The sequence below is a fragment of the Alosa alosa genome, chromosome 8, assembly GCF_017589495.1.
Source record: "Alosa alosa isolate M-15738 ecotype Scorff River chromosome 8, AALO_Geno_1.1, whole genome shotgun sequence".
NCBI classification, from domain to species: Eukaryota; Metazoa; Chordata; class Actinopteri; order Clupeiformes; family Clupeidae; genus Alosa; species Alosa alosa.
In genome coordinates this window covers 27,469,076-27,487,141 of record NC_063196.1, presented here as the reverse complement: position 1 = coordinate 27,487,141, position 18,066 = coordinate 27,469,076, and the positions used below count along the sequence as shown (strand labels likewise).

The 18,066-nt window shown below is 43.2% G+C and overlaps 2 protein-coding genes across 3 annotated transcripts in view; one reads left to right on the top strand and one right to left on the bottom strand.

Annotated features, from left to right (window-relative positions):
• mboat2b (membrane bound O-acyltransferase domain containing 2b) overlaps nucleotides 1–9,432 on the bottom strand; it is a 54,915-nt gene extending 45,483 nt beyond the window's left edge. For both annotated transcript variants that reach the window (XM_048251231.1, XM_048251232.1), the window contains exon 1: nucleotides 9,212–9,432. In XM_048251231.1, coding sequence (XP_048107188.1) covers nucleotides 9,212–9,295 — 84 coding nt within the window. In that variant the 5' untranslated portion in view covers nucleotides 9,296–9,432. The remainder of the gene's footprint in view (nucleotides 1–9,211) is intronic.
• Nucleotides 9,433–11,144: 1,712 nt separating this feature from the next.
• Nucleotides 11,145–16,939, top strand: e2f6 (E2F transcription factor 6). Its single transcript, XM_048250430.1, has 8 exons — nucleotides 11,145–11,582; nucleotides 11,859–11,992; nucleotides 12,342–12,388; nucleotides 12,895–13,102; nucleotides 13,809–13,964; nucleotides 14,218–14,332; nucleotides 14,783–14,945; nucleotides 16,174–16,939. The coding sequence occupies exons 1-8, from the start codon at nucleotides 11,268–11,270 to the stop codon at nucleotides 16,209–16,211; spliced, it is 1,176 nt and encodes a 391-aa protein (XP_048106387.1). The 5' UTR covers nucleotides 11,145–11,267; the 3' UTR covers nucleotides 16,212–16,939.
• The last annotated feature ends 1,127 nt before the right edge of the window (nucleotides 16,940–18,066 follow it).

Sequence of the window (18,066 nt, the reverse complement as noted above, 5' to 3'; positions counted from 1 at the left end):
CACTAAAGTTCGCCCAAAGACATGTGGGAGACTCCAAGGTCAAATGGAAGAAAGCTCTTTTGTCTGAAATTGAGCTTTTTGGCCATCAAACACTGAACATCACCACAAACCCACCATCCCTAATTTGAAACATGGTTGTGGTAGCATCATGCTGTGGGGATGTCTCTCGACAGCTGGCCCTGGAGGGCTTGTGAAAGTAAAGGTAAAATGAATTCATCAAAATATATGGAAATCCTGGAGGACAATCTGAATCAGTGTGCAAGAGAACTATGACTTGATTTACTTTCCATCAAGACAATGAGCCTAAGCATACAGCGAAAACTACACAAACATTATTTAAAGACAACAAGGTGAATTTTCTGGAGAGGCCGAGTCAAAGCCCAGACCTCCATCTAGAAAATCTGTGGCTGGACTTGAAAAGGGCTGTTCACACCCGATCCCCTTCCAACATGACAGAGCTTGAGCAGTTTTGAAAAATGGGCTAAAATTTTAGTATTCAGATGTGCAAGCCTAATTGAGACCTATCCACGCAGACTCCATGCTTTAATTGCGGCCAAAGGAGCAGCTACTAAATGCTGACTTAAAGGGGGTGAATATTTATGCAATCGCTTATTTTGCATTATATAATTTAATTGATGAACATTACTTTGTAGAATGTAATGCTTTCACTTAGACATTAAAGAGGGTTTTTTATACATTATTATTGTTAACAAGGCCAAATTAAATTCAATAAAAGGGGAAATATCACAGGGGGGTGAATACTGTTATGGACACTTTATATGATGAACCTTCTTTACAGCTTGCTAGGAAGAATCCATCAATCATTCAATCAATCAATCAATCCATCATCATTTATCTACTGTTAAATGTTTTTCAATGAAAGCAACTGCAGGTCAAGCAAGAGGGCTTCTTTTGTTTTCTGCCTGACCAAGGCAGATGTGAGGCGTGCACATTCATTGATGAAGTAGTTGTCTGCTGAAAGCACTGCTTTCATATGAATGACAAGAAAAGGTACAAAGGCTGAGTATCTTTTTAGGATGCTAATTCGATTCAAATAGTTTGGCGCATCGTTGAGTTTCTGGGTAAATCAATAAAGGATTCTTGGAAGTGTGACACTGTCAATTGATCCAGTACCAGCACAAGGCCTTCAAACAGAAGAGCTCTGCTAGCAGGGTGAGTCTCAGTGAAGCTCTCCAATCTCCCATTAACACTAACAGAAATGTGTCAACAGTGTCTCTCTTTCTTGAGAATTACGAGAAAGCTTCCCAGCCACAGCTGTTGAGTTTAAACAAATACTGTAGCTTGTACCGTTGCTCTTTGATGCCTAACTTCACACCCCAAGTGTTTGTCTACCACTCTGTTTTTTTTTGTGGTACCTTACAGTCAGGCAACCAACAGATACCCACCCCAGATGTCTTTTCAACTCCCAAGCCAAGAACTCCAATTTAGGGTTTTTTGGTGTTGCACTGGAACAAATTTGGCGGTGCATGGTTGAGAACATTTGAGAGTCTTACTCAAAGCCAACCTCTCTACCCCGGCAAGTTGAGGAACTAGGAGATCGCCACAAAAGAACAGAGCTCTTCAGACGCAACTTCACTGATCATCTAGGCCATTGATCTCAGAGAAAAACACTCTAGGCCCACCACTCATCGGCCCCGGACAAAACATCTGGCAGCATCTGTATGACGTGTGAGCAGACTAAAGGAGTGGCCATCTCCGAGGATGATTAAATCGCTCACAGACACTAAGTGCTCTCTACCAGCAATACATTACACACTTAATTATTTATCCTGGGAGAGAGAGGGGGCAGAGACTGGGTTGGGCTGGGCTGGGTGTATGCTTGTGTATTAGGCAACGCACAAAGAACAAGCCACTGCGGAAGTGTCCAGAGACTCCGCAGAGGAATAAACCTGATTCTATAGCCATGACTAGACTGTTTCAAATGGGTTATGAAGTTTCAATCTCTGTCTGCAGTCTGATTCTGAAGTGGTTATGATGGGATATGATGAATATGAGTGGTTCATTTAGAGTTCATTACCACATGAAAATGTGAATATTTCTCAGTAATCTGATATCTCAGGAGGTTTACAACTATTCCAGCCCTCCAACTTTAGGGCCATGAAATTTAACTGTCACACGGATTCAGAAGTTAAACGCTGCTGATCAGAAGAGATTGAGGGAGAGGTTGTGATCGGAGTTTAGCTTTTCAGCCACAGAGAGAGGCTATCAATCTCATTATCTCGCCACTAAGACCATTGAGCATGATCATAAAACTCTGTGGCTATGATCTCAGTACACTTAATACACGACTGCATTATAACCAGCACGCAGTCCAGTACTGCACATATGATGCTCTGTGTGAAATATGCCAGTTTCATTCTACAAGACTCTTTCCTCATCATCTCTGTTGTCTCTAATTACAATCACGGTAAAACTTCAACAAATAAAACACCAATCAACTAAATGAGGTTTGGCCTGGTTGCACAGGTGGATAGGTGCATTCAATCTTCCTTTTTTCCATTTTAACAATTGACCAATCGATGGGGACCATAAGGCTGCTTTTTGAGGCTAATAAGTGAATTTGTATGGCTGCCACAGGCCTCCAAGGCCTCTATGTAAATGTTTGCCAACGGATCCTGAACTGAGTGCCTCTTAGCTTTCCACAGCAGATGCAAAAGAGAGGAAGACGCACCCTTTTTCTCTATCCCCAGCACTGACCCAGGAGTCGTCTATTTATAGTCTAGGCTGTAATGAAAAATGTACACATTGGTCAATGCCTCTCTTTGGGGTATACTCTCTATATTACAGGGAAAGACAGAAACCCCACAGGGGGCTGTTAAATTAATTTGCATCTTCTCGCAAAAGACTCCGGCCAGCGAAATGCCAGCTGCTCCACATTACTTCAAAACAAAAAGGAATGAAACAGCAAAATGAACTCTCGGAAATGAACTCCGAATAGCCCTCATGGTAATGAGAGCACGCAAGGAAGAAATAACATCAGCAGAAACTACAATTTGAAAGGTTCTCTAAAATCCAGGATTGTTTGGAGCCCAGGACCAAAAATCCAACCTGACACTGTTAAAACTGGCACAATGATTTTCATTTGACCTCTTAAGTATATGTAACCACATGTGCAGCGTATCACTCCTGCCGGCACATATCAGACTTGAGCTTGAGTGGTGATCGCTCTCTGCAGGTCCGCCTGTGGGAGCGATGCCCCGGCTCCTTAAGTGATTGCTCCCACAGTGCTGAGACTGGCAGGGCACAGAGAACCCCTCCCCCTGAGCTCCCTGCTATTCCAGGAGCACGAGCTGGAGCCATCTGCTTCCAGCATGCCACGGGCAGCACAGCACAGTAGAACCAGCACAGCACAGGAGAACCAGCACAGCACAGCACAGCACAGCCCAGCACAGCACAGGAGAACCAGCACAGCACAGCACACACAATACAGCACAGCACAGGAGAACCAGCACAGCACAGGACAACCAGCACAGCACAGGACAACCAGCACAGCACAGGAGAACCAGCACAGCACAGCACAGCACAGGAGAACCAGCACAGCACAGCACAGGATTACCAGCACAGCATAGGAGAACCAGGGCAGCACAGCACAGTAGAACCAGCACAGCACAGCACAGGAGAACCAGCACAGGATAACCAAAACAGCACAGCACCGCACCACACAACACGGTACAGCGCGGTATAGCACAGAACAGAATAGCACGACACGACACAACACGGTACAGCGCGGTATAGCACAGAACAGAATAGCACAACGCGGTACGGCGCGGTATAGCACAGAACAGAATAGCACAACACGGTACAGCGCGGTATAGCACAGCACAGCACCGCACAACACGGTACAGCGCGGTATAGCACAGCACAGCACCGCACAACACGGTACAGCGCGGTACAGCACAGAACAGAATAGCACAACACGGTACAGCGCGGTATAGCACAGCACAGCACCGCACAACACGGTACAGCGCGGTATAGCACAGAACAGAATAGCACAACGCAGTACGGCGCGGTATAGCACAGAACAGAATAGCACAACATGGTACAGCGCGGTATCGCACAGCACAGCACGGCACAACACGGTACAGCTGGTATAGCATTGTTAGCACAGCACCGCGACAACACGTAGCCGTACAGCACAGAACAGAATAGCACAACACGGTACAGCGCGGTATAGCACAGCACAGCACCGCACAACACGGTACAGCGCGGTACAGAGCGGTACAGCACAGAACAGAATAGCACAACACGGTACGGCGCGGTATAGCACAGCACAGCACCGCACAACACGGTACGGCGCGGTATAGCACAGAACAGAATAGCACGACACGACACAACACGGTACAGCACGGTATAGCACAGAACAGAATAGCACGACACGACACAACACGGTACGGCGCGGTATAGCACAGAACAGTACGGCACAGCATGAAACATTTCTTACTACTTCCCTGCCTCAGAATGGATTTGAAAGGAATTATGGTAATCTATTCTTTAGTTATTATTATAATGATATTAAATATCAAACAATAAAACATTTTATATAATACTACTACTTAATTCCAATTGAGCTACCACAATCCAAAAATGATGAGGAATGGGCAGCAACACTGTAGCTGGGTCAAGTGTTGTAACTGGTGGCACACAGTGTTAGTTTCTGTAGTGTGTATAATCAGAATCAGAATCAGCTTTATTGGCCAGGTTTGCGTAAACAAACAAGGAATTTGACTCCAGTTAATCTTTGCTCTCAAAGTACAACACTCACTTAACATATAAGAATAAAGAATAATAATAATAAAAAAAACATAACAGTAAGGATAGAATGAAGGGCAGTAGAATATGGCTATCAATGAGAAAGGAGAGAATCTCCCAAAATTGGAACTTTGACTGTCAACCCCAGCCTTCAAAGCCACGATCTACCCTCATGACTAAAGTCACTGGGCAATAATGAGCTGCGTGAGCAGACACTTAATGTAGCAATGACACAAACACACGCCCAATGAGCTTGGAACTGATTACAGGCCAGTGTGTGCAGCCACCATAGGAACACATCTGTTACACAGACAGGTCAGGACCTGTGCACCACGCTGACTGCCACATTCACAGGCAAATGAAGATGACAAACACATAGTTCAGGGGTCAACTTAGCCAGCAATGACACACAGGGAATAGAAAGGCAATAGTCAAAGAAAGAATAGTTTAAAAAGTAAAGAATAAAAAATAAAACATAAAACACACAAGGTGATAGTACATAATAGCATAAAAGGGCAATAGTTTAGATGACTTATGACTTCCACCATCCCTTAGTCTGACAGGCTTGATGGTAGTTTGGTCCAAACTCAAAAAGCAAAACTTTGAAAGGATAAATTGTTCATGTAGGAATTCGCATGCTATTCTGACAACGCTTGCTATCTGGTCACCAACAGTACTTCAACAATCTTACACAGACGGGTAAAAGCCCCTTACAAGTTTCCTCTGGCTCATCTCTGGATGGACTATAGGATAAATTGGATAAATTGTGTCTTCCTCTGAGGGCTAAATGCTACTCATTCTAGAGGGGCAGAGGAGCATCCTTAAATCTCTGCAAGGACTAGAGTCCCACGCCCTTTGCTGGGGTATCAAACAGGAAGTGATGTAAGTCAGACTGGAGCCAACCTTTTCCCTTTAAACAGATGCCAAGATTTTAATCTGAAGACTTGATGGCAAGGCTACATATCGAAGAGGCACCGCAGAAACACCGCTGGAGTTCAGATCCCGAGCCAGCTGTGTCTGTGTCTATGCTCTCTCCTTTTATGTAGTGCTGTGTCTCCACATTCAAATGTCTATTTGTGTTTTCCAAGCAGCATGATGTGATGTCATTCTCCAAGCCGTCACACACACTCACCACTCACACATAGACAGGAAAACAAACCCACAGAAATACTGACCCCCACTTACCCCCGCAAACACACACACACACACACACACACACACAGACACACACACCACAATCAGACACTATTTTATATTATCCAAAGTGACTTGTGAATGAGGATGAGGATTAACATCCAAGCTACATCACAAAGGAGACCTTAGGTAACAATTAATACTACTACAATAAACACTACAGGACGATGAGAGCTGCAGACACTCAGCATTAGACATACAGAAACAACACAAAGGCTGATTTATGGTTGCTACAGTGGAGACGGCCTCTCTTGACTGGTTCACACAGGAGTGCCGAATTTTCCGTGTCGATACCAAACCACTTCTCAGAGCCAGGGACCCCCTGTCTATGTAATAGAGAAACACTGTTATGGAGCTCCTTATGAAATAGGCTCACACTGGGCAACATTTAGGGATGTAACGATTACCGGTATAATGGTATACCGCGATAAAAATGTTGACCATAACAATTACCGTTTTCATTTCAAATATCATGATTATCACGGTTGATTACCGCGGTGTGGAAACCGTGTGTTTAATCCTTCCCAGCTTCATCCGAGTCTGCTTTTGACATACAGTAGGCCTGGTACAATGAAACAAACATTCATTGTGAAACCCACACATGCAGCATCAGTGGTACAAGAGGCAACAGGCTAGACAAAACTTGACTTGATTTGATTTGACAAGACTTGGTTCAGGTATGCTTTAAAAAAAAAAAACTCTATGTCCTACACCAAAATGTCTTGTTTGTCTTTATGTTGACAGATGACAAATGTCACGGCTTTGGTTATGGCTATGATGTTTAGCAGACACTTTTGTCCACAGCAAAGTTAGAAATGCTGTTCTGTCATTCATTTCAGCATGATAGTTTATTTTTACATTTCTAGTGAGATTGAGTAGTTGGATCGAACCGGTCAGGCCAAATCCATGCTGACCCTAAAACAACAAACAAGGCTGTGGAAAGACACAAAGCTGTGGAAAGACACCTGCCGATGCCAAAATGCTCTACATGGAAAGAAGTTAAAGTCATTCTAAATCACTGTCAAAGGGGCCATCAGAGGATATCTGGTGACCTGAACCAGGCAAAAGCCATTCAGGACACTTTCACTTTCCCCCCTCTCTGTCTCTATCACACACACACACACACACACACACACACACACACACACACACACAGAGAAAGGACCTGAAGCTTGGGACCTGTAACTAGAACCCAGTGGCTCTGAGAGAGACAGTAGCCTTCAGCTCAAGCCACAGGCTCCAGTTACAGCTCCACTCATCTGTCGGTTCAGTCTACCTGACTTATTCATCCGGGGCTTCGCTTGCCAGGCCTGGATGAGACACTCGGCAGCGCTGTGGATCAGTTGTAGTCAGTATCGCATGACACTTAATGTGATGTGTGTCATGGGGGAAATTATATTACAGCGAATGCATATTTTACATGGGAGATTACGATGAAAGCTGAGATGCAGACGGCGTTGAAATCAGGTGTAACACACAATGTTTAGCATAAGCTATGCTATACAAAAAACCTGGTAGTTCTCATGGTGAACATTCACAATAAGACAGGTCAACATCGTATCTTGCATAAACAGTAAACACTGAGGCAAACAAACTCTTGGTGCCACTGTAATGTACTTCACATGGACACACCAATGACCAAAAGCAACATAACCATCATCTATTAACTGCACACAGGATGAATGCAATTACAACTGGTAATATGTTTTGCTGATTAATTCTGAACCTGAATTACCACCCCAAGGCCAAGAGGTGCAATCTTGACCAAAACATCTATTCAGCACAGAACAGATCTTCATACGTTACCAACGATGGCATTGCATCCATCAACAGACTCACGCAAGGCTGTTTCACTTAAGACATCTGACAAAGTATAGACTATGGTGGTTTCTGCAGTTATGTGTCTCCACTGATAGTAGTCCCGATTTCCATTTATGACTGGGAGGCAATCAGAAGGAGGTTGATGGGTCTTGCCAGTAATGGGCAGCCTTCCAATTCCTGAGATGGCCTGAGGCGTGACCCTCACCCTAAGGGAGAGCCTCCATCCTCACGTTTGTTCATTATAGCACTTAGAGTCAAGGTTGAATCTCCAAGGTTTTATGCATTAGTGCAAGGAAGACAAAAGAGTGAAAGCTGCTCAAGGACAAGGACAGGTGGTAAAATTGACCATACTCATACAGGCTTCTGTCTCCCTGTCTGATAGCAATGAATGCACCTTACCTACTTTGATGAGGCTTTTTTTATGAGAAGAGGTAAGCTTCTAAGGGGAAAAGCAGCGAATGCTTTCTCTACCCCTCAGACACACTCAAATGCATACACGCCGCCAGCCAATATCGGTACATGAACACAGAAAGGCCAGAATACTTGAGTTGTCCATTTCACCAGAAACATGGAATCACTGCAGGTCTGGCCTTGCAATTGTGTTGCCTTTATTTTTCTAAGCCATGCTGTCGACAGGGGTTCGTTCTGTTTATGTTCCTGCTATTCAGACGCTTTTAGCTACATTGGACGAGATTACATCATGAGGAGTGATCTGCATGCCTGTCGATTGCACAATCGCATAGTGTATTCCGGTTGCGCTCCAGCATCTTACAGTGCAGCCCACTAGCACACACGCCCCGACACAATGGGGATTGAATGATAAAATGTAACTTTGCTTCAATCGAAATAAGAGCAAAAATGGGCAATACGTGGTTATTGCATGTAGCAACCACCTTGTATGAATAAATTGTTGTTTCACCCATACGACATGGCAATTTTTCGAAGGACAATGAGAAATAGCATTTAAGAAGAAATCATCAAGTGATAGGGCTTGATTAATGCTTTGTTGTAAATTACGATGTTCGTAAAAACAGTGCTATCTTTAGCATGCTTTTCTGAGCGATTCGCCCATATTTGGGCATTCTTTTCACAACGGAGCGCAGCACGACCAAATATATTTTTGCGGCTTGCAGTCATTTTGCCAGTGATTAAACATGGTGAAAAAGGCAATAGCCTAATCTTAAACAGTGTGCAGTGAGGAATATTGAACAGTGTGCAATGAGGGACAGCACGCGAACGTTACATTTATCCTTTCTTCAAACAGCTGTAGCCTATTGAAAACCCAATTCACCACCATGGACTTGCATTCAATCAGCCTACTGACTGGTAGACTATGGGTTAACATGATATTGAGCGAATATCCAAAATAGCCTTTCAATTAAAAAAGAAAATAATAAGCCTTTCGTCCACCTTGTATTTAGCCTACCTGGTCTAACGGAAGGTCGATAATCTCGCTTATGGGCTGCAGTAGACTTGATCCAGTGCATGCAGATATGGTTTCAGTGGCCATGGTTCTGCCAGTGTCTGGTGGATCCTTGTGCAACCCCCTCTAATGCCTGTCTGTCAGAGCGAAGGAAGGCTTCCACTGCCTTCTCATAGAACGCCCCTCTCACATCCGCCGCCGCCGCCGCTGTCTGCTTTGGCTCTGTGTTGTTGGGCAACACTAGTGATGCTAGAGCGTCACCGCGCGGCAGCTGAAGCTGCGCCTGTAGCTTCAATCTGAGCATCAGCAGCCCATTTTCCAGTGTGTGCAACTACTGAGACTACTGAGAATTTTTGTAACGTTTCTCTGGATGTTGATTTCTTATCAGACTATTATTTTGGTGGAAAACAATTATTGGTTGTTGGTTGTAGGCTTGCGTGCATTAGGTTAGTTAAAAATAAAAATGTAGCCTAACAAATAAGTAGAGAGAGGGAGTTTTCTTCTAATAGTATAGAGCGATTAGTTATGCTTATTTTATTTCCCGTTATTGGTTATAGCTAGTTCAACTATGGGTGTAATTTCATGCCCACTTAAAACCCTGTGAGCTGGTGTTCAGATGTTCAGCAATTTTAAGTAACTAAAAGTCCAGTTTGGGGTTCATGGACATGATGATCACTGTTTTTTTTTTCACTTTTGACAGGCCATCATCTTACCCCATAGCTGATGGTGAAAAGTTATTACATTACATTTTACATTACATTACATTTGGCTGACGCTTTTTTAATCAAAGCGACTAACAACATGGTAAACAGTAAGTTTTAGAACAATTCTCACAATTTTAGGACAGTTTAAAAAAAACACATTAGAGTACAGTAAGAATAAGTGCGTCGGTGAGTGCTGTATTTTAACAGTTACTTGTCAGTTTAACGGCTGGTGAGTGCTAGGATCAGTAAGACTTGTTGTAAGTGTTGCTATGAGAGTAGATGTTCTCTAAAGAGCTGGGTCTTCAGGAGTTTTTTGAAAGTGGAAAAGGATGTCCCTGCCCTTGTAGGAACTGGCAGTGTGTTCCACCAACGAGGAACAACAGATGAGAAAAGTTTGGATTGGCTTGAGCGTACTGGTGGTAGAGCTAGACGTCGTTCGTCAGAGGAGCGCAGCGGTCTGGAGGTAGTGTAAGTCTGTATGAGGGCATTCAAGTAGGTGGGAGCAGAACCGGAGACTACTTTGTAGGCAAGCGTTAGAGACTTGAATTTGATACGGGCCCCCATAGGTAGCCAGTGTAGCTGGATGAGCAGCGGGGTAACATGTGCCCTTTTGGGTTGGTTGTAGACCAGGCGCGCCGCCGCGTTCTGGATCATCTGAAGTGGTTTCACTGCGCAGGCTGGGAGACCTGTCAGGAGGGCATTGCAGTAGTCGAGTCGTGAGATGACTATTGCCTGAACCAGAAGTTGGGTAGCATCTTGAGTCAAGTAAGTCCTGATTTTCCGTATGTTGTAGAGTGCGAAACGGCATGACCGGGCGACTGAGGCAACATGATCTGAGAAGTTTAGTTGGTTGTCGAGAACAACTCCAAGATTTCTTGCAGTCCTGGTCGGTGAAACAGACAGGGAGTCAAATTTATTTAATTATTAAGCGTATACCTGAATATTTAGCCTGATATCATTCTCCTGAAATTTACCTAAACCAGGATAGACAGGGATCTCTCATGCAGAATGAATACTAGGCTAGGCCATTTTTTGTATTATGAAAACTAATAAAATACAAATTAGAAAGAACTAAATAATTGAAGACCGCTAAAAAGACGGAGTTGTTCTGTGACTGTAGCTCCCATCCTACAGGGAGCAGTGCCTAGCATACGCTGTGAGTGCTCCACAAGTATTGAGGACAGAGAGAAACATATCCGCCTTCATTGCGTAATTTCATTGGATGGCCTGTGCCCACATGATCTTATTTTCCTGCGTGTGGTGGCCACCCAGGGTCACGTTGGCTGTATCATGAGTTTGAAGTATTCAAGTATCCCATACGCTTTGAAAAGTTTGTAAACAAATGCGTCGCAAATATGGTAAAATGCGTGGTTCAAGGGTGTCCAAATAGAAAGGACAAAGGGAAAGACACCGGAACAACCAACAAAAGGTTTTTTAGTTTTCCTCAGGATCCAGGTAGAGTGAAAGTGTGGCTTGCTGCGTTGAGAGAAACGGACAGGGACCCATCCGAGTTAAATGAAATTTGTGAAGACCATTTTCTGGCAGACCACATCACGCCACAGGGGATAAGCGAAGATGCTATTCCACTGCCGCCGTACTTAGACGGACCATTGGGGGCCAGCGAGTCTTCCGAGGGCGAACAGGAGGAAGGTGGTTTCTCGGTTGCACCGGTAAAGTTAACGTTGACACTAAGAACCACAAGTTCACGACTCCATAGCTCTCGCAAATAGTCTCTCGCTTACACCCAAAGGTTAACCTCGCAAGAACGAATGTTAAAAGCGAAAATGAGATGTGCTACTAATTTGGTTAGCGTTGGTACCAGGGCGCTCTTTTGGGCGCTCTAGGGAGTGCAGGGAGTTTGATGGAGGCTACGCTGATCTGTCTCTGTTGCAGTCGATATTATATTGAATATGTCCTCTCCTTTTATGCACTCTTAAATTATCCAGATTGATACGGATGATGATGTCGACGACGACGACGGTGATGAAGAGGTTGAATATGAGGAGGAGGAGGAAGAAGAGGGATTGATTCAGGAGAACGGAGTGGAGGACGTGCAAAAACCCCAGACCTCTCAAGAAAGGTTGGTTGGCCACAATATTTAGAAATCGTCTGGTCACAGTTAACTGTCATTTTCTTATTTTAAATTTTCCCTAAATGCTCAAATATTGGATGGAAAACCCAGGTGATTACTAGCTGAAAAGGCCTGATTTAGCTAATCAAGAGTCTGAAATTACACTGATTTCAGTCAGGTGTGCTTGCAGCTGGGACAGTAAATGGTACTTGCCAAACTCAGGAACAGTGAGGTTGAGATGGTCAGAGGGTTTGAGGTTCTGTTTCATTTGTAGAGAGGGTGTCTGAGTATTGTTGAAATGTGTTTAAGTGATGTCTTTTATGACTTTTGTCTTTGTTTTTGCATGGCACCAACACAGCAATGTCGAAGTCCCAAAGCCACAGACAGATGCTGATGCCCCAAAAGGTGAGTTAAGAGATCTCTCCACTGCATAGGCTTGCATAGACTGTTATGTCTCATTTCATTTTGATTATGGTTAGAGAACTGCTGAGAAATCAAATATTACTCTTCTATAGGCCTCAAGCATGATAAAATTGCTTAAAGGTTCACTATGGGATTTTTCTAGTTTAAAACATTAAACTACAACTGAATATGAGGAAACAACCGTTTTGATTTAATGTCAAAACTCCTATGCTCTATGATTCCCAGATATCTACTCAAGTTAGCATGCGATCCTATTAACACTAACTCTATGGGCTCTGTGCACTAGCTTGCTTGAAGTTGGCAAACCAGTTTCCTGTTCATTGACATCGCTGTCAACAAGCACCTGAAGATGAGTGCTTCATTGTAATACAATGCCAGTCAGTGGAAGAGTTTTGGGGCTGCATTCAAGACCGCTCAAATCCTGTAGAATGACCTATTAGAATGCTCGCTTTGCTTGATGTTTAAAATGCAAAACTGTGTTTGTTTAGAGAGGGAAATGGGGCGTTGTGATGTGTCGCTAGGGCGACTGACACACCTTTTCATGCGTCTGCTGAGCGAGGCCCCCGACGGAGTTCTTGACCTCAAGGAGGCTGCACTCAAACTGGGCACTCGCAAACGCAGGGTCTATGACATCACCAACGTGCTCAATGGAATCCGCTTGATCCAGAAGAAGTCCACCAACAAAGTCCAGTGGGTGTAAGTGTCTTCCTTCTTTACATATTCCCTCCAATGTTTGTGTTTTGAGACATCACTTGCAGACTTATGGATGGATGCATGCCAGTAGTTTTGTAGACCTTTGTAAACCTTGGTTGGACAATTGTGTTTCTGGGGGTGGAAATCAATGAGGAACTCACAAATAGTTACTTTGCCCACGATAATGGTAATATCACAATGCAGTGGAGCTGTAATATTCAACACATTGCAAAAGATTAATCTACAGTATGATTCATTGTGATATTTGTATACATGAAACGGTGTACCAAGTGCATAGAATTTTAGGTTGGTGCCTCTTAGAAATAGAAAAATAATTGTATAGTGTTTAGAGGATTACTACCTTCATTATTTTCATTAAGTGCCACCACAACGAGTGCAGTAGTGACTCGTAATTCAAATTGGCCGATAAGTTTGTTTAGAAGATGAATTGTAGAATTTTATATATATGTATTTTTTAAAAATATCAGTATTTGGTGATGTATCTATATCTCAAAAATAAGTTGTATGATATATTGCTGTATTGATATGATACTTTGTCCCACCACTAGTTTGTTCTTCTTAATGTTATGTGACTAATCTTGCCCAATGGATTCTTCTTCTCTTTACAGTGGGCTGAATCCCCTTCCTCCCAGCAGTTTTTAAAAAAAAAAAAATCTTTTCTGCTGTGTTTGCGTTGTTTGTCCTGCAGGGGGAGCACTCCCATCAGCAGCTTCAGTACTGTGTTCCGGACCAGGCTGAAGGAGGAGGTGCAGAGCCTGAGGACCATGGAGGAGGCGCTGGACAACCTCATCAAAGACTGTGCCAAGCAACTCTTTGCCCTGACCGATGATAAAGAGAACGCACAATATCCTTACAGACCTGTGTGTGAGGGAGGGGGAGAAAAACTGGGAGGGACGGAGAGGGTTTGTTCAGACTTTGAAATAATATGATGTGCATTGTTCAGATTAGTTTGTCAAAACTTTCCATTAGACAAATGAAGTTCCCCTCATTGAAGTGCAGTGGGTGCTTAGTCTTAGTCTTAGTGGAAGTGTATGAAACACAATACTTGTTGTTGATGTGCCCACCTCATGGCTTTCTCCCTTAACTCTTGATGTCACAGTGGCCTATGTGACCCATGAAGACCTATCCCACATCCAGGTCTTCCAGGGGCAGACTCTCATCACCGTCCAAGCTCCAGAGGAGACCAAGCTAGACGTTCCCATGCCCAGAGTGGTGAGCCATACCTGGGCTAACAAGGCTGTAGCGCACAGCTAGCATCTCGGGGTTTAATTTTGGGATTACTGGGTTCTGTAAAGCCTTATGCACTTTTATGCTGCTATTTTCAGCACAACAACTACAAAAACGCAGTCTCTGTGGACAGCCCAGGCTCTAAAAACAACCTGGTCCAACCTGGACCATAAAAACATAACAGCCAACTCTTCCAGCCAATCCTGTCAAGATGCGCGTTTAGGAGAGTTTTGATTGCACGGGAGGGAGGGGAAGTGAGTAGCGAGCTAGCTCTCTGTTTTGTTTGAACGTCAACAGAAATGACGTTACCCAATATTGCTTAGAGCGCCTTTCATTTAAATCCAGCTGAGAAATAAGTTTCGTAAAGCCTTTTTTAAGAACCGTTAGTGATGTTGTTTTATCCCCTCCTGTAACCTCTGACCTCTACCTTTGCAGGATGGGATCAACATGCACCTGAAGGGTACCCGCGGCACCATCCACGTGATGACGTGTGAGATGGATTTCCCCGGGATTATGCTGAATAATGCCAACTTGGAGAAGCCAGGCAGATTCCAATCTCTGGAGGAGAGCAGGATACACACAGCGTCACTCAAGACGGGTGAGACACACCAGGGCTTAAATTTCACTGCGGGATTGCGGGTATTGCGCATAATTTGTTCAAGTCCCGTAACTCTAGCCATCATAATGCAAGAAATTCCCGCATACACTTTTACAGCCTGTCTGATGACGTTAATATAGCCTAATCATTAAGTGGCGTGAATGCGGTGCTATTGACCGGACTGATCAACTACCGAGTTGAATTGAACATAGCCTCATGGAGAGAGAGAGAGAGAGAGAGAGAGAGAGAGAAAAAAAAAACTTTGCGCTTACGCAAATAGGCTACGCTACCATGGCAAACTTTTACATCTGGAAAGAGCTCCTTGGTAACTATCCTGCTAGCTCAGGTCACGTCAACACTTGATCCCAGAAAGATAGTCTTCGACATGTTAGTTTTTTGAACATTTATTGTATCTAATGACATAGAAAACATAATGATTTGCATACACATACCGCACTATGCACAACTTTTATTCACTAGCGACTACAGCCTAAAACCGTCAGGTTGAAGGGGGGCTAATTACTCCATAGAATTACTCTCAGGTATTTTCTTAAAGTAACAGGCACTCAATTACACCTACTCATCACCAATGTGCACTCAATTGGACCTACACACCACATTAAAGATATGCCTAAGTGTTATAGGTTAAACGTCAATATGAGGCATTCAAATTACTAAATATGTTTAGCTACTAGTAATTACTAGTAAAATGCTATACTTTAAAAAATGCATTATTAAATAAATACACTCTATATGAATTCAAAAATATATGATAGAAACATATCACATAAGCTATCATTTTCAGTGTGTGTTTGTGTGTGTGTGGAGAGAGTCAAGCAGAATCTAGGATGTCCACTGTTGTGAATGATCCCACTACAGTATATATTACTGATGACGTCAGGGTGGTGGGGGTGGTGGGGGCCCCAAAATCAAACACTTTTTTTGACTTGGTATCAGAATCGATCCCCAAAATTGTGTAAATCCCCCCTACATGAATAACCTAAGGGGGGAATTCCCCCCCATTTTGAAAAATGAATTTTAAGCCCTGCACACACACACACACACACACACACACACACATTACAATGCAATTCTTTTGAGGTCAAGGAAGTTTCTGAAGGCTGCATATCACTAAATGAACAGTAAGAATTGCATTGTAATGTGTGTGTGTGTGTGTAAAAAAACCTCCCCTATTATATCTCTGCCCCCCCTCTCTGTATCTCTCTAGACTCTACTTCTCCCCCAGGTCCAGTCCAGAGTGCCTGAGGACTGCATGTAGGCTGCAGATGCAATGCACTGCGCTAACACACCTTAAAGACTGTAGGACCTCACTCAGACCCCCAGCAGTGAAGTGGGAAAGCGGGGTATATAGGGGTGACCACGCCTACCGACTTTCATGATGCCAGAGAGGAGAGTGAAACACTGAGAGAAGTGCGAAAATGGTTACGTTACAAAACACCAGCGTGAGGCTGGTTCCCAAATACGGGATGGTTTGTTTACAGAAAGTAGTTTCCTAAGTTTTTCTTCCTTTAAATCATAAAAATTATATTAAAACCACTGATGGCATTCACTGGAGATTGTAAAGTGTTGAAACCAAAAGCCACCTTAATATTCTTGGGAGATATCTATTTTCATTGATAGTTAAAATAGTTTTTTTTGAGATGTCTGATACATCCACATAAGTGACCACATAAAATAATATAATTCTGAACAGAATTATGCAGGTATTATTTTGTTTTAAATGACATTGAGCATTAATTATCTTAACAGTTAATGGCTCTTATATTGATGTACTGTTGCAGATTTGCAGTTTGGCATTTGGATCTTGAAACTGTAATGCATTACTAGTCACCAGTGTTGAATGGTTGTTTGTGTTCTTCTTTGGCACATTCCTTTTCAATGTCTCATATTCTTACTCTTTGTCCTTGTCATGTTTAATCTTTTTTTCTCTTTCTGAATAAACACCAAATAGTACTTGTACTACTTAATATTGATATTTGTGCTCACCGGTCTCTGTCATTTTGTAGTAGGGGTAGGCAGAGTAGGGGTGTAACGGTATGAAAATTTAACCTCACGGTTATCGACCCTTTCAACAATAAAAACAAAAACGTTCTATTTGAGAAATAGAACGTTGAACGTTCTGTTTGGTTCCCAATCTACTTCCTCTACATTAAGATAACATATGGAATGTTAAAAAGGAAGTCTTGTGGGGCCAACTATGATGCTGATAATGGAACTCTCTTGAAAGGGTCCATAGTGACCAAAATGATCACGGTTTTCTGTATCATCGCTGTATTTTTAAAAGTGTGTTCAATAGAAAGCACTGATAGGCTCACACAAGAACTGAACTAGTTTCAAAAAGTGCCCCGCTCACTTTTTTTCCTTGATCATGTTTAATTGGCTATGTGCTTATAGCCAAAGTCCTTTTAGGCAAGTCCCTCCACTCGGCGGCCATATGGCAACGCTTTTTGGGCACTCATCGGGCATCCATCTCGGCAGAAATGCGCGTGCGCAAGGCTTCACGACAGCAGTCTTGCTCCAGCGGCGAGATCACAACACATGATTGGGCCAATGTCTTCGCAACACACCATATGATTGGCTCAATGTATTCACATGTCGACGTTTTGCTGAGGAAGGGGTGTGATATGTGTAGTAACACCACGTTACAAACTAGCCCCATGCATTTCTATGGAGGGTTTTTTGAGTGCTGTGTCTCCTCATTAGAAAGTTTATGTCCAAAGCAAGCTCGGATGAAGCTGGGAAGGATTAAACACACGGTTTCCACACCGTGGTAATCAACCGTGATAATTATATTTGAAATGAAAACGGTAATTGTTATTGTCAAAATTTGTATCGCGGTTTACCATTATACTGGTAATCGTTACATCCCTGAGGCAGACAATCTTGTTCAAATCTACAATACCTTTAACTTATTGATTTCGGTAGCTTGTTGTGAACCTCTGCTACAAAGAGTAGGTTTGTGCTCCCCCTCTTAAAGCAGCACTATAGAAGATTTGCTCTCGGTGTCCCCCTATAGTTGAGAAGCGCAATAATAAATTAACTAAATATGCGTCTTTGCAAGAAATTATAAACATAACTCCAATACAATATGCAGGGAATG